Below are 23,994 nucleotides of genomic sequence, written 5' to 3' on the forward strand. Positions count from 1 at the left end.
GTCCCTGTCTGTGGTTGGGGTTGGAACTGGATGAGCTTTAAGGTCCCTTCAACCCAAACCATTCTATGATCCTAAGCAACTTTCCTCGGTGTGATGGGTGTGATCTGCTAATCCTATGGAGGAGGATCCCCTGGGACCCAAGCCACCTCTGGGATCTGTAGCAGACTGCATCAAGCTGCAGGGTCTGTCTCAATTGCAAATGTACAAGTGGCGAAGTAGCTGCCTTGTCCCTGAGTGTGGGCATCACATACTATGATAATCAACCACAGTCACTTTGTTGTACTTGTGCTGGGGAGATTCTCGTCTTGTAAAGCCTGTCTTGAGCCCCAGGCTCAACTCTAGCCAGTGCTGGCACTGGGAGCAGGATGGTGTGAGCATGGCCCATGTGCCCTGGGCTTGCTGGTGAGCAGACATGAGCGGGCACACAAGGGAAAGCACGAGCCCAGGATGTTAGAGATGAGTTCACTAGAAACAGCTTATTCCAGTAAAGGAAGGAAAAAACCCTATTCTTAATTAGGGCAGAAACCCCCAGATAAGCTTTTTTTAAAAGAAAAAGCCTAAAAATATAATTTTTGCTTTGACTTGGAAACTAATTTTGCTGCTCAGACTGTCAGATAAAACACATTTGAAGTGATGCTGCATTTCACAACAAAAATATCCCTTTTCGTCTTGAAAAAGCTGAAATGGGTTTTCAAAATCTTCACTGTTTACCTCCCTTTTTTTAAAACTCTTGATTACATTTCTTTTTCCCCAACAGCTATAATGGCAATTAACAATTCCATCTGATCCATGGCTGGGTGGGAAGCAGCTGGACCCCACTGCCCCCTCTGCTCTGGGCCCCCCAGACAAGCCCCACTTTAACCTTCCACACCATTTTAGCCTTGTCCAGGTAGTGGAATTTATTTTCTTTCCTTTTTTCCCCCCCATTCTTTCTCCTCTGAGGATCAGTTTTTACCAGCGCAGCCTCTCTACCAGTCAGGGAACTTCACAGTGAGTTGAGATCACATTGATTTCTTGAGGAAGAAGCTGCATACTAATTTTTCCTATTTTATTCCTATGTGAAAAGCAGGAAACAGCTTGAGGAAGGCAGCTGGGTGTGCAGATTTGATATTCACCTGCTAGACATGGACCTGCTGCAGTGAGTCCAGGGGAGGCCATGGAGATGCTGCGAGGGCTGGAGCAGCTCTGCTCTGGAGCCAGGCTGAGAGAGCTGGGCTGGGGCAGCCTGGAGAAGAGAAGGCTCCTGAAGACCTTAGAGGTCTCCTTAGAAGACCAGAGTCTCCTCCTGGAGACCTTAGAGCAGCCCCAGTGCCTAAAGGGGCTGCAGGAAACCTGGAGAGGGGCTTTGGGCAAGGGCCTGTAGGGACAGGCCAAGGAGAATGGCTTTAACCTGCCAGAGGGGAGACTGAGATGAGCTCTTAGGCAGAAGCTCTTCCCTGTGAGGGGCTGAGGTGCTGGCAGAGGGTGCCCATCTCTTTTGCTGGTGTTTGCTCTCCAGGGTGACCTGGGGATGGCAGCACCCACTGCTCTTTGCCACCCAGTCTCCCCAAAAGCTTCACCCTGTGGTCTCCAGCAGGCTCTGCTGCTCCTGGGCAAGGCACATTTGGCCTTGATGTTTTACAGGGCTGTTTCCCTGGATGCTGGTGGGGACTGTGAGGAGCAGCAGAATGCGCTGTGGTTGGTGTGGAGCAATCGCCAGGTAATGAGTGTCGTGGCCACTTGTGCCATAGCAGAAAGGAGCTGCAAAGGCTTTGCCGGACAAGTTCAGAGCATCCACTGCTGGGTGTTGGTGATGGCTGATGATTTAAAGCCCACTTTTGCAGGGAATAACAGCTCATAACCATCCCCTTTAAGTGTGTGACACTGCTGAGATTCATGATCTCCTTGCTTCTACCTTATGGGAAGTGTTGTACTAATAGTCCCTGTTCTTGCTCCCAAACCTGTGTGTACTGTGATGTGGGGATGCTTGAAATGCAGTGTAGAGGAGGTGACAGCACAGGATGTGGCTCCCAAGCAAGGTAGCTGGAGCAGCAGGGTTGGGAGCTTCCAGGAGCTTTCCAAGGATTTGCAATGTTGAGCCCAGTGACTGCATGCATGGTCCTGCCTGCCTGGACACCTGGAAAGGCTCTTGCTCAGGGCAGAGGAACCTGGGGATGCTGCTGCCCTTGTGGTCCCAGCCTGGTCCCTGCTGAGCTGGTGGCACTGTAAACTTGATGTTCCCTTTGCACCGCTTACATACCTACCAGGTCCCTCTGATCTTGCTACAGGCTTTATTCTCATCTCCTCCTAAATCATTTGTCCATAGCTTAATAGGAAAGTGGATTTGAATTGATCACCATTGCTGCTTTATCTAATTTAATCCAAACCTGATATCAAACAGGAGTGAGGGAAGCCCAGTGGGAAGCCTGCCTGTGGCAAGCTACTTGGCTGTGATGAACAGTGTAGTTAATAGCTGTAATGAAATGCTGGAGTCACACAGCACTGCCAGGCTCTCAGCATAAGGCAGAGCCTGCCCTTGCCCCAAAGCTGAACACCCAGGCTCCTCCAGGGCCAAGCTTCCTGCGGATGTGCTCCAGAGGGAGGAGAGTCATCAGGGACTGACACTCACCGGGATCCCAGCCCTGCGCTGTGCCACCGCTGCACGGACAGCAGCCTACCTGGACACACTGGTGCTCTGCCCCTGGCACAGCCTCCTCACAGGCAGGGATGGCCCCTTGGCTCCTTACATCCCATTTACTGCTCCTGAGCCTCCGAGGGATTGATGGCAAAAGCCCTTGGATGAGTTCTTTATGTTTTTCAGACACTGAATGAAATTGCATTTGGGCTGGTGGTGATGAGAGGCTGCAAGTGAGATTCAACTGATCCTTCTGCCAATTCATAGGCTGATGTTGATGTGGCAGAACTGCTCCTACAGAAGCCCCCATGTCCCAGCACACAGAATGGGTGAGATAAAGCATTTTTAAAAGCAACCAGCCCTTGGCACTATCTCTGCAGTGAATGCAATTGTCTCACCTCCAGCTCCTGCCTGAGAAGCATCAATCCTTGAAATCAAGTAACTAGGGCCAGTTAAAAGGCAAGGAAAAGCTTTATTTGCTTTACTGTGACAATGAATCACACCGTGGTTCAAGCAATTGGGTTTGTGCTGAGCAAGGGCAAGTTTTGTATCATCCTGCCTGGGGAGACCAAGCTCTCCCTGCTGCTGAGGTGTAGGACTGGCCTAGCTGAGCCTGGTTCACTGTTAACCTTGTGAAGCTGTCGGCTGAGAAGGCATCAGTGCTGTTTGCAGGGAATAACCCATTTCTCCTCCTCAACTTTCCCAATTTCTTCTTTTCAACAGCCCTGCACTATTAATAAAGGAAGACTGAAGTGCCTGTGGCAGGTATTTGGGATGCCAGTGGCTCTGAGCTTGCAGGCAGCCTGCGTGAGCTGGGCAGTGGTGCCTGTGGTCTCTGCTTGGCATAGGGGAGCAGGCATGCCGGAGTGTAATGCTCTGCCCAGAGAGATGATCCTTGAATCCAACCCCATGCAAAGCTGACAAGCTCTGAGCAAAGCTTACCCTTAAAAGAAGGTATTTAAACACAAGGAACCAGCTGAATTCATCTCCTGCTGCTGTCGGCTCCAGTGCTGTGGGGATCAGGGGCTCTGTACCCGTTAACGCTCGGGGCCACTAATGATGTCCAGAAGTGGCTGCAAACAAAGACAAGCTGAAGTCTGGATTAATACTGCCTCTCACCAAAGCAGTTCGTGATCCATCAATTACCTATCTCTTAGCCCTTTTCTCCATCCTTTTACAATCTAAATAGCACATTTTATAGTCACTGCTAAGTGATGTGATCAACATCAATTACCTACTAAAAGAGAATCAAGTCTTGATTTAAAATTAAGTGCTGCATTTTTGCCATGTTCTTTATATGTAGCCAACAGAATAATTGCAGTGACATAAAAACTAATTACACAACTCCACAATTAAGCCTCCCTCCTAGTGCTGTGATTGTCTTTAAGTACATTGATGAAAAATTACTCCCAGCCCCAAATTACTCTCTCACACCCATCTTTTCCAATACCTTTGGAAAAAACCCTCCACTCCAACAGATCAAACAGAAGAACTCGAAATGCAAAGGATAATACATGCAGAGTGTGTTTCTGGTCTCTTTGATGTGTGAGTGGTTTCAGACAGCAGGATTAGGATGGGATCACCCGAGGATGCAGCTGTGCTTTTCCCAAAGCAAGACTTCTCAAACCACCTGGTGCTGTCGTGAGGCCGAAGCCCTGCTGCAACCAGAGGGAAAAGCCACTTCTCTGGGCTTCAGAGAGGCCAGGCCTGCCTGTTTGGTGCCCTTGGGTTTGGTGCCTGGAGGGGTTTTATTGCTGCTCCTGCTGTGCCTGACAGAGTGGGCTCATGGTGGATTCAGAGAGGTGGCTGATCATTCAGTTAGTGCTGACCCACTTGGCAGGAAGTAGGGGAAGAGCAGGATCCAGCTCACCTGCGCCCTTGGGGAGACCACAGCACAGGTGGATGAATGACCCCTGTCCTGAGCTGATGGAAGAGGCTGGATCACAGCACTGCTTTCATGCATCCAAAGGCCAGGAGTTATGAGTGGCCAGATATCACGTAGCTGTCTGAAAAATCATAAGCCCCACTAAAAATCATAAACCTCAATAAATCTGTGGAGCACTCCTGATGGGCGTTGTGGGCTTTGACTCCAGATTCCAATTTTGAGGTGTTTACATCCAACCTAGAAAGACTGAGAACATTGCATTTATTGGAAAGGAAAGCTGGGATTTGCTGACAATCAGTCTCCTGCTCCAGGATCTTGTTGGGTGCCAGCAGCAGCAGAGCATGGTGCATGGGTGAGCAGAGCCATGGGGACACTGGCCTAGGGGACAGATGCAGCTTTCCACTGCTCTGTGCCATCCCATCAGCTGTCACTGCTGCTGAGCAGCCTTTGCTAGATAATTAAGCCCTGCAGGTTTAATTTGGAGGCTGGCAGGGTGGTTTTGGCCACTGTCTGGTATGCAGTGGAGCCTATGGGCATCCTGGTGCACCAGCTGCTCCTCAGCCCAGCCCTGATGGGGGTAAGGGTTGTGTAGCTGTGGCTTTCCCACTGTTTCTGCAATGCCATCATTCAGTCATGGAATCAAAGAATCCCAGCCTGGTTTGTGTTGGAAGGGACCTCAAAGCTCATCCAGTTCCAACCCCTGCCACAGGCAGGGACACCTTCCACTAGAGCAGCTTGCTCCAAGCCCCTGTGTCCAACCTGGCCTTGAACACTGCCAGGGATGGGGCAGCCACAGCTTCTCTGGGCACCCTGTGCCAGCGCCTCAGCACCCTCCCAGGGAAGAGCTTCTGCCTAAGAGCTCATCTCAGTCTCCCCTCTGGCAGGTTAAAGCCATTCCCCTTGGCCTGCCCCTACAGGCCCTTGGCCAAGGCCCCTCTCCAGGTTTCCTGTAGCCCCTTTAGGCACTGGGAGCGGTCACGGGAGAGAAACGCTTTTCCATCCGATTGTAATCAGCTCGGTGCTGTGACCCGGGGAGGCAGAAGGCACCCGCGGGCCCACTCTGGCCTGCGGCCACCGCAGTCCCTCTGCTTCCAGCCTCGGTGTGCCCGGGGGTCGCTGGGTGCTGAGGCTGCGAATTGACCCCTCGCCACCTGCCCCCCACGTGTGAGCAGTGCAGGCGGGCCGAGCTGGCGCAGCCTGCCCGGCAGGGCAGCACCGCGGGGCCGCTGCCCTGTGCTCGCACCCGGCCCGGGGCCCTCCGGCCGCCACGGGGCTGTAGAGGAGAGCGTGGCGGTGCGGGGAGGGATTGCACGGCAGGGGGCGGGGCCACTGGGGCGGGGCCGCGGCATCGGCATAGGCCAGCGCGGATGGGGCGGGGCCGGGTGGCGCCTGCGCAGTGCGGAGCGGTGAGTGGGGGGGCGGCCGGGAGCGGGACGGGGCTGCGCAGCATCGACACCCGCGGGCCGGGCCAGGCTAGGCAGGGCCGCAACAGCCCGCGCGGCACATGGGCCGTGAAGGGGCTGGGCCGCCATCTCCTGTGCTGGAGCGTGTCCCGCCGGTGCCTTTGCCTCGAGGGGAGCCGGCGGTGAGGCCTGGCCGGGGCCGGTGCTGCTCCTCCTCCTCTTTCGTGCATAGCGTGCACGGCCCAGGCGCTGCTTCTGGGGTGGTTCCCCCTTCGCCCTAACGCCGGGGGCTCGGCCTGCGCAGGGCTGGGCGGTGAAGGCAGTTGCTTGGCAGCGGTGTTCTAGAAGTGAGAGGCAGCCGGGGCCTTGTGGTGGGAACCTGCCGGGGGGGTGCGGAGCAGGGTGCTTGGCGGACAAGAGGCCTTTTGACTGAGCAAGTTTAAACACGAGTTCAACCAGACGGGAGCGGTTTGGATCCCCCTTGAGCACGAGGGCGGGCTGGTGACCCCAGGCCGCCTGTGTATCCGGGGCTGTGGTGGGAGCGTGTCCAGGTGCTGCTGGTGTGGTTCTGCACTGTTAAAGTGGGTTTATTTTCAGAGTACGTGCTTGGTAGTACGAGGGTTGAGTTTTAAACTGTTTAGCTATATTGGTACAAGCTTGCATATGGCTCTCTTGCCGGGGAACTAATGAAATTACATGTTAAACAAAGCCAGGGAGTGAAAACTGAGCAAATGGGATTTTGCATATAAACACTATTTGGAATATTGCCTTCAAATGTTTGTGGTTGACTAATGCTCGTGTTAGAAGTAATCTTTGACAAAGCATCAACACTACCCACCTCTCAAGATGGCCGAGGTTTACACCAACAGGTTCTGCAGACACAGTTTCTGAGGGGCAAGTTAGTTATTTTTACCGTGTTTTGCTTCTAGATCTAACCCAGTACAAATAGGGTTTAGAGGCGGAAAGTACGACTTTACACTGATAGTGTTTCATTCGCTTGCCAGAGGAGTATAATCTGCACGGGCATTGCTGTGGGTAGAGCTGTCTGCGTGAGGAGGCTGCTCCAGCACACAGCCCAGCTAGGAAGCCTAAGTGCAGATAAGTGTCTCTGGTGTTAGAAGCTGATGACACACCCTGTCATTTACGGAACCTGGTACTGCAGTGTTTCTGCTCTGTGTGAGCCTCTTGAATTAATTTGTGCTCTGGCAGTAGCATTATTAAGGGATGGACTTCCTTTGTTCCTCTGTTTTTCCCCCTACCCTGCTTTAAAACAACCAACCTGGATGGTGTTGGTGTTTTTCAGTGGCCTCCAAGGCATTCCTGTGGTGAAAGCATCCAAGATACTGTCCCAGACACTTTTCTGTGGAGGTGAGAGCAGTGTCTGCCCTCCGTGTGACCACATAGTTACTACATCTGAAGGGTTGCAAATATGATCCTTTAAAAGGAATAAGCTGGGATCTGGCAGTTCCTGATGAGCTGTCAGAACAGCCCTGGAACCCACAGCTCCATCCCCACACCCCAAAGCAGCACAAAACCTGTGCTTGTGCTAATGCTGCTGCCTTCTCCCTCTTTATAGTTGAGAATCTCTTTGTCCTGAGCAATAAATGACCTGAGAACCTCTCCAGCACTCCCAGCCTCTCTCTCTGCTTTTACTTGGCAAGGAGGTGGAAGACTGCTTACACGCAGCTGCAGTCAAGCTGGGCAGGTGTGGCTCAAAGCAGACCTCAGCTACACGGGGAGTATTTGTGAGGCAGTGGATTATTGAGATAAATTTAGGGATAATCAGCCTTTCTACGTGCTAATCCTCTCTGCTACTGATGCCCTCTCTGGCTTTTATAACCCACCTCTTCTCTTAACCACTCAGCTTCCCTCTCTGAGCAATGATGTTTAACTTGCACTCGTGAAGTAGGTGAATCAGCTTTAATTAGTGTTTGTCGAGTGCTTTGTTGGTAAGTTCCCTATAAAGCCGGTTACTATTTCTTATGAGCACGCAGATATTCTTAGCACCTGCAGTGAAAAATGGCACAGCACTGGGGGTTTTCTGGGAAACAGCCCCTTGCAAGGAGGCAGTGCATGCTACTGAAGGCTTTGTCAGATCTCTTCTGGCTCTGGTTCAGGAGGCAGCTTGCTCCTAAAGTGCTGACTCAAACGCCCCAAAAACTCTCGAGGCACTGGGAAATCTTCAGTGTCCCTGGAAGTCAAGCCCTGCTTTTGTGTAAGATTTGTAGCTCTTGCCCCTTTGCTGGGTTTCTTGCAGAGCCTTTGATCCGGGTTTGGTGCTGCGCTGTGTGTGTGGCATCAGCTGTGCAGGCAGAGCACCTCTCCCTTGCTTCAAAACACCTTGTTTCAATGATTTCAGTTGCTTTCAGCAAGTGCTGCCTTAAGTTATCCTGTCTGGGGTAGGAAGGGCTTGCCTCCTTGGCTGGGTGATGACCCTTATGGGCTGCAGCCATCACACAGGGCTGTTTGGGTGTCAGAGGGGAAGGGCAGAGCTTTGTCCTTTGCCGTGGGCAGCCCAGGTCAGTATCCCTCCCCCCGTCACAAAGGGGAAGGCATCTTAGCCACCAAAGTTGTGTGGTGGCAAATGCAACCGAAGAGCTTTGTGGAGGGTAATGAAGATATGAATTGGAATGGTTATGTCTGTGCTCGTTCTGCAGTGCTGTGTGGGTGCCCTTTGGGCAGGATGAGGAGCTCTATTGTATTTTGGGGAGAGAAGGCTGTTAATTCAGCTCAGAGATGTCACTGCTGTAGTGAAAATGAATGTATCTAAATGAATGTAGCTAAAATGAAATGCAGGGCTGGAAAAGCTTCCTGGTCCATGCGCCTGTCTTGAGGGGAGATAATCGGCTCCAGACGGGACAGCAATGGGTGTTAGTGCCGATTTAAGATGGGGTAGGTTACCTCTGGGACTTGATGAAATTCCAGCCTCAAAGAGCTTGGCACCTTCTCTAACTTGCCCTTACAGCAAATGAAGCCGGTTGCTTTGTCCCTTGTCTTCACAAAATGGCAAGCCCAATGGGTGGTTCTCCTTCTTGAATGCCAAGAGCTGGTAATGACCCTGGAGTGAGTAGGGATGGAGAAAACCCTTCAGCAGCTGTGTGGGGCTGTGTGTTTTACACTGAGCAAGACCCAGAGCTGAGCATGGCCTTCCAGCCCTAGAACTGAGAATTTTGTGTTCTTAAATCATAGAATCCCAGACTGCTTCATGTTGTAAGTGAGCTTAAAGCTCATCCAGCTCCAACCCCTGCCACAGGCAGGGACACCTTCCACTAGAGCAGCTTGCTCCAAGCCCTTGTGTCCAACCTGGCCTTGAACACTGCCAGGGATGGGGCAGCCACAGCTTCTCTGGGCACCCTGGGCCAGCGCCTCAGCACCCTCACAGGGAAGAGCTTCTGCCTAAGAGCTCATCACAGTCTCCCCTCTGGCAGGTTAAAGCCATTCCCCTTGGCCTGTCCCTCCAGGCCCTTGTCCAAAGCCCCTCTCCAGGTTTCCTGCAGCCCCTTTAGGCACTGGAGCTGCTCTAAGGTCTCCCCTTCAGGAGCCTTCTCTTGTCCAGGCTGACCCAGCCCAGCTCTCTCAGCCTGGCTCCAGAGCAGAGCTGCTCCAGCTCTCGCAGCATCTCCGTGGCCTCCTCTGGACTTGCTCCAACAGCTCCACGTCCCTCGTGTGCTGTTGCCCCAGAGCTGGATCAGGGCTGCAGGGGCGGCTTGGCTCTTTGGAGCTCTGGTATCACAGTGCTGACACACATTGCATTTTACTCTAGTCTCTGATTTTCCTCAGCATCACCTCTGTCTAGAGAGCTTCCCCCCTGTCCTGTATTAGTGTGCTTGATCCTTGGTTTTGCTGTTTCCAAGTGTGGTTCTTTGCATTGTTTTCTTTTTTTTTATTGATTTGTGGGTGTTTTTGGACCCTTTCTTCAGTTTGTTGATTCTGAGCATGACCTCTGGAGTGCTCTCGGCTCTTAACTGCTGGGCATCCTTTCAGCTTTTATAAAAGGACTTTATCTTTCATCGCTCAGGCCATTAATGAAAAGAATGAATAGAAGCAGACCTGGACTGAGCTCTCAGGGCCTGTATGTGTGGTTTTCTCCTGTTGTGAAAGGGAATCATTGATCCCCTAAAGTGTGTGTGTGGAAATTGCTTTGTTGTGTGTTTTATTCCTTAATAATGAGAAGCGTACCTCATTAAGGTGAGCTTGTTCTTCTGATTTACCTCGAAGTGTTGGATGGATAGAATGAAAAGTCTGCTTTAATGTCATGGTGCCAGCTGGAGGTGTGATAGGTAGATCCCTCGGGGGGGGATTTGTGCCCCATTTCTGAAGACTTAAGAGATTTTTTGAGAGCTTTTAAAGAGCCTCGTGTAACTGGGGCTTCTTGCTAGTGCTCACTAGGACTAGCATCAACTGAGAGCTCCCTGGGTGTCTGCTGTTGTAGCAGAGGGGATGCATGGGGGGAATTTGTGCCCGTAGCATCCTGCTTCCCGTTGTTTCTCCACAGATCTGTCCTCAGTGAGAGTTAGGCATGTCTGTATGGGACTAAGGTAGTAAAAACACATGTTTCTCCTCAAGGAATTCCACGTTCCTCATGTGGTTGCTCTGCTCTGGAAAAAGTAAAAAGCTGCTTGCTCTGGGCAAATTACTTACACTCATTTTTATCTCCAGATAGTGTGTTGCTGTGGGAGCAGTTGCAGGAACCTCCTTCCACCAGGGCTCAGGGTGGACTAATCATAAGGAAAAGGAGTTACCTTACCTGAAGAAAACATCACTGTCCAACCAGGACCAGCTCTGACCACCCCGAGCTCTGTAAGTACCCAGCTGCTGTGTCCAGCTTTTTGTGCTTTGAGAGATGTGCCCTTTTTGGGAGTGCTTTTCCAGCTGCTGTACCATCTTTGTCATTGCTGTAACAGTGGGGTGAACTTTGGGCCCCACTGAATTCAAGGACAATGCAGGGTTCCTTTGTGGTTTTCATCTCTTCCACCTCTCAAGGTTGGTAACTTGAGGTACGTGGCCACAGTTGTTCACTCAGGCTGTGCTTTGTGGACATCAGCAATGGGATGGAGAAGCTGTGCCCTGTTTGTTCTCCTTCAGTGGTCCATGGCTGATGAGGGGTGCCCTGAGTCAATTTCAGTTCCAGGGGAGAAAGTTCAGCCTCCCTGAAGCATTCCTGGGGTTTCTGTTGGATCCTTACTTTTCTCGGGGCGGGGGGGCTGTGTGCTGTAGTTAAATACTGGCAGAAAGGTTGTGTTCCACCCTGGGTTATGCCTGAATCTTGGTGGTGGATAAGTCCCAAGTCCAGTCTGCGAAGCCCTTTGGGCTTTGTGGGGTGCAAAAAGCTGTATTTTATTCTAGAAGGGTGTGTGCTGGTAATTCAGTAGGGATTTTCAGTCAGTGAGTTTGAGTCTTGGTTATTCTGCACAGTCAGACTCCTTGTCCGAGAATTCAAATGCCTGCTGCAGAGATAGGGAAAGGGAAGTGGAAGGATGACTTAGAAACCTGTGGGTCACTGGGCTGGTTGTGCCACAGATGCCTGTGTTTCATCCGAAGGAGATACCGAGCCAGGTAAATGCCTTTAAGCATCTAAAGGAAAATGAGGATTTTCTTTTTAACAGCTGCCTACTTTAAACCCAAATAGTTTCTTTAATGAGAGATTTTTAAAGGTTTAGCTGTTAATTTTAGAAGTTTTATTTCAAGCATGCTTCCACAAAATTAACTTTTTCCACGCAGAAAGCTTTAATGTCTTCCGTGTTGGTACTCATTTGCAAGGAATCTATGCACAATTATTTCTTATGTACCAGTTAAGTCTATCAGCCAACAGATGTCAAGTGTAGCAAAAATGCTATAATAATATTATGGTCTAATAATAGTTATAATGATTCTAATTACCTGGCACGGCTTTCCAGAGAGGCAGGCTCAGGAATTAGTGCAAAGGAGATGTTTAACCTTGAACTGCAGAAGCAGGGCACTGTCAGAGGTGCCTGGGCTGTGCCCCTGCTCCCTGGCAGACATCCCATTCCCTTTATTTCCTCCAGCAGACTGAGAGTAGCCATCTAGTCTGGTTTAAATGTCCAGGCCTCATTCTTGGTGTGTTCAGAGGTGATGAGCAGTGCTGTGGATGAGCACATTTCTTGAAAGACCTCTGAATGTGAATGACCTGGTCATTTTTAACCTTGTGGTGTGCTCCTTCTGCCTGATGATTGCAGCGAGCACAGATTGCTCTCACCTCAGGAAGGCTGCAGGAGGCTCAGCAATCTTCATCTTTTATGCAGGCTGGTGGTGCTGCTTTCAAGTGTCAGGGAGGCTTTGGCACTTCCACGCTGTCTGCTGATGGCAGAGGGGGTGTGAGGCTGTCCGGGTGAGCAGCCGGGAGGTGTTGATGCCAGTGGAGGCTTTGCTGTGGGAGGTGAGGAGGACATGTCAGGTAGGAGCCAGCACCTGGCTGGTGCACGAGTGCTGTGCTTCCTTTAGCACTTGTTCCCTTACAGCCTTATTGGAGCCTCCTTCCTACATGAAGGAAGGATGCTCTGTGTGCCAGTCACTCCCAACACCTCTCTATCACCATGTTTTTCCTTTAGGAAGAATCCTGGTCTGCATTTTCTGTATTCCATTGTTTTTTGCCTTGCTATTGTCCTTTAGCCTTTCTATGTGCTGTGTGGTGCTGGGGTCCCAGTGCTCATTACTGTTGTAGGTCTGGTAAGGTGATGTGTAATGGGTTACTCTTTGTTGCAGCTGTGTGTTTTAATGTTGTGATAGGAAGTTGGTGTCCCTGATTCACAAAGGAGAATCCTTTCTGCAGAGGAAGCCTCGCATAGACTGGATGTTGACAGCTTGCAATGATTATGTGCCAGGTGGAATGGTTTTCCTCTAAATTATAGATTCACCTGCTGATGAGAACTCAGCAGGACCTGTGGGAACTTGGCTGTCAGTTACTGATCCCTGGCATGGGCAGCAGCTGTGAATCTTTACTGTCTTCCTGTAGAATGGACTCAGAGGTGCCCTTGCAAGGTTTTCCTCTTCTTTTCCAGCCCACTTCTCCCAAGATCCCTGTGTGCCAGCATGCAGGACACCCTTCTCCAGGGCTCAGGGTGATGAGAGCTCTGCCTTCTTCAGCCTTCTGGGAAGGTTTGCCTACTTGCTGGACATGGACCTCCACTGGTGCATCACTGGAGATGAGGCCATCGGAGCTGCAGGGCACAGCCTTTTCCAGGCTCACATGTGGTAACAGGCTACTCTTGTTTAGGGAAACAACTTCTCAGAGTAAATAATTTGTCAAAGAACACTTGGCATCATCCCAGATGCAATTAAGGAAAAGACAGATATTGCATCTCTTCAAGCCTGAGCTGTAAGGCTCATGCAATATTCACTTGCTTTTTAATGTGCTGCTTTGCTTTGTTCAACATCAGGCACTGCTGCTAGGATCAGCGCTGACTCACTGACCTGCTTGTGCTTTTACTTACCCTGACAAACCAAAGCTCCCTTTGCTTTTCTCTTCCCTGCAAAAGCACTACGTTTCTCATCCTGCCACAGGAGCACCTTTCTGCATCCCTTTTCTTAGCTCATAGAGAGTCCAGATTTTCACTGCTCTGAGTTGGCTGCAAGGTTGCCCAGAGAAGCTGTGGCTGCCCCATCCCTGGCAGTGTTCAAGGCCAGGCTGGACACAGGGGCTTGGAGCAAGCTGCTCTAGTGGAAGGTGTCCCTGCCCATGGCAAGGGGATGGAACTGGATGAGCTTTAAGGTCCTTTCCAACACAAACCAGCCTGGGATTCTGATTCACTTCCCTGCATCTGATACAGCTATGGCTAGGTTTCCAAAGGGTGAACTGAGCTCCCCTGTGGGCAAGAGAAGTGCTGGCACCTCTCCAGCTTGCCTGGCTGTGCCAGCCACCTCAGCCCCTGTATGAGGTGACATCCTGGGGGATGCTGACTGTTCTCTGCTGGCACTGGTACGTTCTTTCTTCGTCTGGTTTCTGGTACATGGAGAACTGTCTCAATGAGGTCTAGAAGAGCCCTGTGGCACCCCTCTACCTCCACACTGCCTCCATGTCTCATTTCAGACTTCACCTGTGAACACCCCTTTGCCTATGCTGAACACCGTGCCTCTGAGTTTCACTCTGCAAGAATATGATTTAATTTGTAAATGTTTTTGGATGGTATTTGAATAATACACTGTGAAGCTGTATTTCATTTACTGCAGTGATCCCCTAATGCAGGCTGATTGCAAAGGCAGGCTGTGCACTACTGTGGGCTTTAATTAAATTTTGGTTTTCAAGTAAGCATCAATAGACAGACAACAACAAATGGTGGACAATATGCATACAGAACAAAGTCACTCTCTTTTCTTTTCCAAGACTGTGGAAGTGAAAATGTATAGCCCTTAAAATGGACTTGGCCTGCTCACAACTGCTGCTTTAGTGCAGTTACTCACTTGAGGGTTTTTTTTTCCCTCCTTCTTACTCTTAATTAATTTTATTGATCTCTTCCTGCCCACAGAATAAACTGTTACACTATGGAAAACTTCCATCAGGAGCCTTGGGTGATCTAAGTTCTGCTGTGAGCTCTGCACTTGGTTTTGAATTTTGCGCTGGTGCTTAATGCGTTACGGCTTGTCAAGATGGGACCTCCTCAGGGTTGTAAAACTGAAGGGCTCTTTCCTTCTGGAAGGGCTGGAGATGGCTTGTTCCTTCAAGGGAAGAAGAGAGCTGCACTCTGGGGAGGGCCCCCTGCAGTCCTGATCCAGCTCTGGGGCAGCAGCACAAGAGGGACGTGGAGCTGTTGGAGCGAGGCCAGAGGAAGCCACGGAGATGCTGCGAGGGCTGGAGCAGCTCTGCTCTGGAGCCAGGCTGAGAGAGCTGGGCTGGGTCAGCCTGGACAAGAGAAGGCTCCTGAAGGGGAGACCTGAGAGCAGCCCCAGTGCCTAAAGGGGCTGCAGGAAACCTGGAGAGGGGCTTTGGACAAGGGCCTGTAGGGACAGGCCAAGGGGAATGGCTTTAACCTGCCAGAGGGGAGACTGAGATGAGCTCTTAGGCAGAAGCTCTTCCCTGTGAGGGTGCTGAGGCGCTGGCCCAGGGTGCCCAGAGAAGCTGTGGCTGCCCCATCCCTGGCAGTGTTCAAGGCCAGGTTGGACACAGGGGCTTGGAGCAAACTGCTCTAGTGGAAGGTGTCCCTGCCTGTGGCAGGGGTTTGGAACTGGATGAGCTTTAAGGTCCCTTCAACACAAACCAGTCTGGGATTCTATGAAATGCCCCTCTCTGGTGTCTGGAAGTGGCAGGTTCTCACTCTGGCTTGGGGAGGCTGCTGGGAAGTAAAAATGATGCTGATGCATCCTGCATTGTTCTGCCCAAATCGGGAATAAGGGAGTGGTTCTTGGGTGCATTTTGTTCAGTTTCTTCCAGCAAATGTGGCGGAATCAAATACAAAGTAAACGCAGAGAAGCTTGGAAGGTCGGCTCAGTGTCAGCAGGAGGCTGTTGGAGTCATAATGGCACTCACAAATGTGGCACTTTTACAAGCTAAAGAAATTCATCAGTGACAATGGGAATGGTCTCCTTGTTTGCAGAGTGAGATTGCTGGCTGAAGCATCCTTGAGTTGTGGCTGGTTTCTGGTGCTCAGTGTGGGCTTTGTTCTCTCTTAGCAGTTGAGAAATTTCCCATGGTTTAAAACAGAACCAGAATTTGCTGAGGAATTGGGTGCTGGTGCCCTGGACTCCTGTGGCATGACAGCCCTTTGGTTTCTCTCTGAAATCTCTCCAAGTCAGATAGCTATAAAGTAAGAAAAGGTAATACCCCCCATCCTCTGGTCAGAGACATGAGCTCAAGCCATGTCCTGGGTTGCTGGCTAAAGCTTTACCTGCCTGCAGATGGACCCAGGGCCAGACAGTGGCTTGGCTGGGGGTGAGCACTGGCCATGCCCAGTGCTGACCACTGCCTGTCATGGTTTAAGCCCAGCCGGTAACTCAGCACCACTCGCTCACTCTGCCCCTTTTATCCCCCCCTCCTCCCGACAGGATAGGGGGAGAATGGAAAGAATGTAAATCTCACAGGTTGAGGTAAGAGTAGTCCAATAACTAAGGCGTAATACAAGACTACAACTACTACTGCTGATAAGGAAAATAACAAGGGGAAAGAATATAAACTAAAAGGGTAAAGGAAACAAACAATAAACACAAGTGATGCACAGTGCAACTGCTCTTCACCTGCTGATTGATACCCAGCCTGACCGAAGCAGTGATCAGTCCCTTCTGAGTAACTCCCCCCAGTTTCTATACTGGGCATGCCGTGCTGTGGTATGGAATACCCCTTTGGCTAGTTTGGGTCAGGGGTCCTGGCTCTGCTTCCTCCTGCCTTCCCGTGCCCCTCCTCACTGGCAGAGCATGAGGCTGAAAAGTCCTTGATCAGAGTTAGCGCTACTTAGCAACAACTCAAAGCACTGCTGTGTTATCAGCGTTGTTCTCAGACTGAAGCTGAAACACAGCTCTGCACCAGCTACTTAGGAAGGAGAAAAATAACTGTTAGAGCTGAACCCAGGTCGCTGCCCAAAAGCTGTTGGGTGGGAATGGGAGCACATAAAGCCTGGGCAAGGCAGTGGGAGCCTGGCTCTCGCCTGTCATCTCTGCAGCTGTAAGTGCCTGAAAAGCATCGCTGTAAATGACAGACTTGTGTCTGGTAACCTCCTCCTCCATGAGCTCTCGGTTTAACACTTCCTGCGTTCCGGTAACAGCCTGTGTTTCGCTGCTTGCTGGAAAGCAGCGCCACGAGAGTGTCACAGCTCTTCTGGTACATGTGCCGCCGTGTTGATGGGCGAGATGCGCATAGGAAGCAGCAATCCTGTCCAAGTAAGGCTGGCAAGGTGGGGTCCTGTTCCTGATGCCAGTCCTGTGGCTGGAGAGGAGTCCTGGTACAGATAAAATGATATCTAAACATAGCTTATCATGAGGCATCGGATGCTCTTTAAATAAACTCAGGGAAAAAGTCCCCACACTGCTGAGGCTTGTGCTGCTGGTGCTGCTGACACCAAGGGGAATGCCCTGTGCCTGCTGCCTTGTTCTTCCCTTGCTCATTGCTCCAGGCTGCCGGGTTTTCCCTTTTCTCCCTTTTTTGTTTATAGGTGCTGTCACTTGAGGCTCTGTTGATGGGTTTGGGGGAGGCAGTTGCATTTTGGTGACTTGAGGCAGCATCTCCTGCTTCTCTTGTCCTCCTTTTGGCTCTCTTGCCTTTCTTCTGCTTGCTCTCTCTTTGTCATAAGCTGGTCCAGGAACCTTGGCCCTCTTGCATAGAAGTTTTTCTGGGGCCATTATTCTATTTCTGTGGAAGGAGTGGTTTTCCTGGCTGTGGTAGGACCTCAGGTGGCTGACCCCAGATGAAGCCTGGTGGCACCTGGAACATCTGGAGCCAGTGGCGGAGCCCTGGGCGGAGAGTTTGTGCTCTGTGCAAACCAGTAAGCACTTGAAGCTGGTCTTTGCAAGAGTGATTTGGGTTCCCCACAGCACTGCCTGGCATGATTCAATCTTGCAGATGTGCCCAGAGCAGGGCTAGGGGCTTGTCCCCCTGCCTAGCAGGACAGCAGAGGGTGAATGATGTGCTGGGTAGTCCAGGGCCTATGCTTTAATGGTTCATGTAGGACCACACAGCAAACGGGACCCATGAGAGTGCTAGACACAAGATCTGGAATGACACAAGCCCAGAGCGCGGGAAGCTCAGGAATGAGCAAAAAAAACCCTGGCTCTAGGACCATTTGAAAAGGAAAAACAGTAATCTGTGATTCAGCTCTTGGGAATTCATTCAGGGTGCATGAGGCTGGCTGGGAGGGGAGGAGTGCTTGCTCAGGTGGATGGTGATCCGTCGCAGCACGGTACCGCGCCAAGGCTCTTTTACAACATTACCCTTCCTAATGTCTCCCTAGGATGAGTGAGATGCTGTGCCACCAGATGAGGAACGGGAAGTTCCTGGACTACGAGGAGCTTCAGCCCAGAGTGATAATTTGAACACTGAATTCCTTTTGACAATAGATGATGTTGATGGCTGCCTCCATGGGAGCGCTGCACAGGAGCAGGTTGTGTTGTACTGCTGTGTTGTAAAGGCGAGAAGTGCGCTGGTTCCTCAGCACTCGGGTCTGACACCGGCCAGCTAGGTTTCTTGGATTTCTCCTTTGGAGTTTGGCAGCTGTCTGCTTCAGGGAGTGCAGTGGCCTCACAAGGGTTTATTTGATCTGACACATGACAAATTGTTTCTGCTGGCGGGTAGCTCAGGCACAGTCTGTTTAGCTGGCACCGCGGCTGTGCGGGCACTGGGGAAGTTGGGGAAGGCAGCCCGCCCTCCTCCTCCTCCTCTTGGAAAGCATCAATGGAGGGGGTGTTGCTTTCCCCACCTCCTGTTCCAGCCTCCTTTCTGCTGATTGTTAAGTTGTGCTGTTTGCATAGATTGTCATCTTGCTTTGGAGCCAGGCTGAGAGAGCTGGGCTGGGTCAGCCTGGAAAAGAGAAGGCTCCTGAAGGGGAGACCTTAGAGCAGCTCCAGTGCCTAAAGGGACTACAGGAAACCTGGAGAGGGGCTTGGGACAAGGGCCTGTAGGGACAGGCCAAGGGGAATGGCTTTAACCTGCCAGAGGGGAGACTGAGATGAGCTCTTAGGCAGAAGCTCTTCCCTGTGAGGGTGCTGAGGCGCTGGCCCAGGGTGCCCAGAGAAGCTGTGGCTGCCCCATCCCTGGCAGTGTTCAAGGCCAGGTTGGACACAGGGGCTTGGAGCAAGCTGCTCTAGTGGAAGGTGTCCCTGCCCGTGGCAGGGGTTGGAACTGGATGAGCTTTAAGGTCCCTTCAACCCAAACCAGGCTGGGATTTTGTGATTGTTGATGTTGGTTACATGCTGGGTGTTCTGCAGATGCTTGTTGTGTTTCTTCTTGTGCTTCAGTGTACTGGGCTGAAGAGACCCTGCAGTTCTCCAGTTGGGCCCAGTTGCTGTTAAAGACACTTTATTAAGTTGGTTTTTTTTTTTAGGGCCCTCTTTTAATGCTGCAATGAAGAGTGGAATATTACATTCCTCAGCAGAATAAAAAGTACATGTCCCCTGTGAGATAATGTAAATACATTTTATCTGTTGTATTACCTGCTGTTTTGAGAATATGTTCCCTAAGCAATTTTAATCTAGTTTTCCAGAGTTGTTTCACATGGGGAATCACTCCTATTTGCAGCTTTGTGAATAATTACTTGTAGAATCACAGACTTGTTTGGGTTGGAAGGGACCTTAAAGCTCATCCAGTTCCAACCCCCTGCCACAGGCAGGGACACCTTCCACTAGAGCAGCTTGCTCCAAGTCCCTGTGTCCAACCTGGCCTTGAACACTGTCAGGGATGGGGCAGCCACAGTTTCTAGAGATGTGTTTGTGAGAGACCATCTCACAGCCATGTGCGTGGACAGACCCACTGATGTGTGCCCTCCCCACACAGCACCCTAGACCCCCAGCCTGGCTCAGTGCTCCTTCCCCTGTGGTTCCAGAGGCGAGCCTTGCAGGCGTTAGGTTTGTGGGCAGCTGTGGCACCCCTGGAGCACTGGGATGAGGCAGGAGGCTGAAGGTCAGGTCTGCTCATCAGCCCGAGCGGTGCTTTGCCTCCTGAAGTGCTTTGCCTGCAGTGCCTGGCTGCTGTTATGAAACAGAAATCAGACAGGACAATAAGGGAAGCAGTTCATCAGCTGTGCCCCTTTTGTCCAGCAGCTAAAAGCCAGTTCAGAGATTTTTGGGGCAGTGCTGTTCGCTTTGGTCCTTTTTTTGCTCTTCCTTTAAGTACAGACCAGAAGAGCTGGAGACTGGAGGCCACTGTACTTATAATTTGTTCCTGAAGAGCAGAATAAATGTGCCATTTAATGCATAAATGACAGGGTCCTTGCCTTGGAAGAAACGTGCAGAATGACCCTGATGCTGCCAGCCCTTTTGTATGTCCCTGGCCTGTTCTGGGTGCGCTGAGATTTCTCAGTCCCTACATAGGGGTCAGTGCCAAAACTTGTCTCGATGTGTGACATCTGCAGTCGCTGGATGTCACCAGTTTCAAGGCTGTCATTGGAACAGCCTTGATTCACGTGGCAGCTTTATTTAGGTGGCAGCTGATGTGGAAACTCTGCAGAGCAGTTTGTCCACAGTGTGGTAAAATCTGCTCGCAGAAGGGCACAGCTGAAGTCTGTGGTCTCTGGGGGAGAAGACCCCTCCGTACGAATGAGACATTGGCACAGGGTGCCCAGAGAAGCTGTGGCTGCCCCATCCCTGGCAGTGTTCAAGGCCAGGTTGGACACAGGGGCTTGGAGCAAGCTGCTCCAGTGGAAGGGGTCCCTGCCCGTGGCAGGGGTTTGGAACTGGATGAGCTTTAAGTTCCCTTCCAACCTGAACCATTCTAAGACTGATTCTGTTTCTGTGCCCTGGCAGTCCTGGGATGGATTTGCTATCTTCCCACCTCATGTGGCAAGGTGAAACTGTAGCACCACCAGAATGTGGAGGAAGTTGCTCAGGATATTCTGTCTCACAGCAAAGGGAAAGGTGCTGCAGATACATCTTCCGTCAGAGCTTAGAGTGTGAGTGACTGATGGCCTACTGTTAGATCTTAGAGCAGGCAGGGAGATTTCAGGAGTTCTTGGCTTTGCAAATACCTGTACAGCAAAGGCCAAGAAATGGAGAGTGAAAAATCACTGTATCCTTTGGCTGCTGCTTCCCAGTGCTGGGGTGCATTCTGCCATGCTTGCAGAGACAGCAGATGCAGTGGCAGTTGGGACTGCCAAGGAAAGGAGCCCTCATGGACTGGTGCTGCTCAGCTGCTGAGATATACCAGTCTGAAATCACAGAACGCCAGCCTGGTTTGGGTTGAAGGGACCTTAAAGCTCATCCAGTTCCAACCCCTGCCACGGGCAGGGACATCTTCCACTAGAGCAGCTTGCTCCAAGCCCCTGTGTCCAACCTGGCCTTGAACACTGCCAGGGATGGGGCAGCCACAGCTTCTCTGGGCACCCTGTGCCAGTGCCTCAGCACCCTCACAGGATAGAATGGCTCTTTATAGGCTATTATCTAACAAAAAGATATTGCTTTCAAGTGGCTGTGTCTCTGGCTGTAAGCCCAAGTTGTGGATGACAAAGTGTGGGCCTTTTCTTTCTGAACAGAAAGGTGCTGAGGTTACAAACATGGTTGTTCCTCCTTGGAAGAGTAAGTTGTGGAGGAAGACCACTCAGTTCTGGTTGCATCTCTGTTGTCCTCCTTCCTCAGTCTAGCTTTTGGGCTGCTGGAGTGTGCTTTTGCTGTGGCTGAGGGGCAGTTGGACAGAGCTGAGATTCTGCTCCTGAGTGAACCCCACGGCTCTGACGAGCTGTGAGCATGGTCATGGAGCTCAGGAGGGACCTGCGGACTGGGAGCAGTCCTATCCTGGAAGGTTTACTGCTTCTGTGGGTCTCTCTCCATGACCCTTCACTCTGCACGCCTTTATGGCCTGGACTCATAGTTCAAATGTCTGCAGTGATGTTGCTGGAGCCATCCCTGGAGAGGAGCCGGGGATGTGGACCTGGCAGCTCTGGAGCGTGGTGGCCGAGGTATTTGTAGGAATGTTGTTTCATAGCCTCTGGGATTCATGAGATGTACTGAGGCAGGTTCCCTGATTTGGTACCATGTTATAGGGATTTAAGATTGAGGAGCTCTTTGAAGCACCAGTGCAGCTTGTTCTGCCGTGACAAGGTGGGAATAAGCACCAGCATGACTTCTCTTCCCCAAGGAAAACACTCTTTTGCACACATCACAAGCCGTGGCTCTGCTGCTGTTTGAAGAGACCAGACAAGTCTCTGAGTCAGGTGCTCTGTGGGACATCAAAGTCTGCCTGTCTGAAGCTAAGATGCTGAGGAACTCCAGCTCAGTGTCCTTCATGTCTAAGCAGCAAAAGGAAGGAATCCTTCTGAACCAGGAGCTGTTTGGGGGATCAAAGCTGTGCTTAGCAGAGGCCGAAGAGGCAAAGGGCAGGATGAGAGCAGGAAGGCTGCAGCCTCTGTGGGATGATTTGAGCCATCTAATAACAGCAGTCAGGCCTCCAGAGGGATTGTGAAACCTCCTCTGCTCCAGGACTCTGGCCCCAAGGAAAGCAGGCTTGCAGTGAGGAGCGCCTGTGCTTGGCCAGAGCCATTCTGCAGTGCCTGAGGGGCTGTTTAGTTACAGGGATGCTGCACTGTCACATTTCACACAGCTTCTTCCATACGTTGCTGCAAGTAACATCTAAAATAGCTTGGAAAGGCAAAAAACCACTCCCCAAAGTAGAGGTGGCAGATGATGATGAATGGGGAAAGGGAAGGAATGGTGTTCTCTTTCAGCTTCCCTGACTGTGCGTTTGCTTCTGCATTTGCAGCTCTTGGAGGTTTATGCTATTTTAAATGTCCTTAGGAAAAATCCTGCTGAATGAATGCTGCCTGCTGCTGGCTGCCTGTTCCCTTTGGTTTCAGACTGGGAAGGCTCTTATGCTCAAGAAGCAAGACTTGCTTTTTAATCTTGGTGGGAAATGCTTGGGTAGAGGAATGGGAATTAGGAGAATTGCTTCTAGATGATCACCCTGGCAGTCTCTCAGATCTCTCTTCGTGCTTATTACTGTCCCAGGGCTTATTTAATTCCATACGAAAAGTATAATAGAATCCCACATTGGTTTGTGTGGGAAGGGACCTTAAAGCTCATCCAGTTCCAACCCCTGCCAAGGGCAGGGACCCCTTCCACTAGAGCAGCTTGCTCCAAGCTGTGTCTAACTGTGTCTAACCTGTGTCCAACCTGGCCTTGAACACTGCCAGGGATGGGGCAGCCACAGCTTCTCTGGGCACCCTGGGCCAGCGCCTCAGCACCCTCACAGGGAAGAGCTTCTGCCTAAGAGCTCATCTCAGTCTCCCCTCTGGCAGGTTAAAGCCATTCCCCTTGTCCTGTCCCTACAGGCCCTTGTCCAAAGCCCCTCTCCAGGTTTCTTGTAGTCTCTTTAGGCACTGGAAGACTGTTACGTCCTCTGAATACTTTAAAGTACTAATGCAGTGAAACAAGCAAGTGTGGATAATGCCTTTCATTCCAGCATGTGAAGATATAACTGCAGACCTTGGTGGAAGGAGGCCTGCAGTTCCCTTGGTTATAACTGTGGTGTCTATGTTGGGAGTTGAGCAACTGAGCCCCAGTGTGGGGCATGACTTGTCTGAATTGACACTGAGATTTGGAGCAAACCAGGAGTGGTCCTAAAGGAGCCTGCTTGGCAGAGGGCTATCTAGGGTTCATCCCTAGACAGCTCCTTATTCCCCTCCAGAGGAGGGTTTAAGATTGCTTTGCTCTGAGGCATTATTCTAGGTTGTGGTGCCAGCGGCTGTTGTGGCAGCTCCTGAGTGGGTTTGTCCCACGTGGCAGGTCCCAGTGCCCCTCTGCCTTTTCAACTGGGAACTTGCCACATAACTGGGAGCATGGGGTGATCCCAGGTTACTTGCAGGGGAGGTCCTGAGTGGGGCATCCCACTGGGTGTCCTGTGCAGCTAATCCCATGCCATACCACGTTAATCCTGGCCGCAGAGCTGGAGCCACATGTTTGCTGCCCACATACCATGGGGCTTCCTGCTATGACCTGTACCTGTGGGTTGTCAGCTCAAGTCAGAGCTGTCACCATCACCCGGTGCACTGTGGAGAGGTGAGGAAATGCATTTTCATCAACTTCCCAATTCACTGTTCGTGGCAGATGGATGGGGCTGCTGGAGCAGCCCTTGGCTTGTTGGGGCTGCAGCAGCAGGTGTCCTCGGCTCGAGAGGGATGGCAATCCAAATGGGAAACCTCTGGGCTGAGATACAGACCTAGGGGATGGATGCTTGTACTGTGGTATGGGTGCTGCTCTGGGAGTTGTGGGGCTGATACATCAGTTTTGCAAGACTGAGCCTGCATTTTGCTTTGGGTTTTTGAACCTCTTAATTGAGTCCCTTTATAGCGAAGCTGGCACCTGACAGGGGAAGGAGGTTGTTACTCGGTGTGAGAGCCATGAGTGAATAGCAGGAACTTGGACAATACAAAAAGCTGTTTCCAGAGAGGCTGGGAATGTGCCAACTAAATCTTTGGCTCTCTCTGAGCCCAGCAGCAGTGGGATGTGAG

At 51.2% G+C, this 23,994-nt stretch overlaps 1 protein-coding gene across 3 annotated transcripts in view; it reads left to right on the forward strand.

Annotated features, from left to right (window-relative positions):
- The first annotated feature begins 5,953 nt into the window (after nt 1-5,953).
- Nucleotides 5,954-23,994, forward strand: part of SIL1 (SIL1 nucleotide exchange factor) — a 106,164-nt gene continuing 88,123 nt past the window's right edge. For all 3 annotated transcript variants that reach the window (XR_013957775.1, XM_080626820.1, XM_080626821.1), the window contains exons 1-3: nt 5,954-6,249; nt 10,562-10,702; nt 12,922-13,114. Coding sequence is in view for 2 of the 3 variants with exons in the window: in XM_080626820.1 (XP_080482946.1) it covers nt 13,038-13,114 (77 nt within the window). In the remaining variant the exon portion in view is untranslated. The remainder of the gene's footprint in view (nt 6,250-10,561; nt 10,703-12,921; nt 13,115-23,994) is intronic.

This window comes from Psittacula echo, assembly GCF_963264785.1.
Source record: "Psittacula echo genome assembly, chromosome: 11".
Taxonomy (NCBI): domain Eukaryota; kingdom Metazoa; phylum Chordata; class Aves; order Psittaciformes; family Psittacidae; genus Psittacula; species Psittacula echo.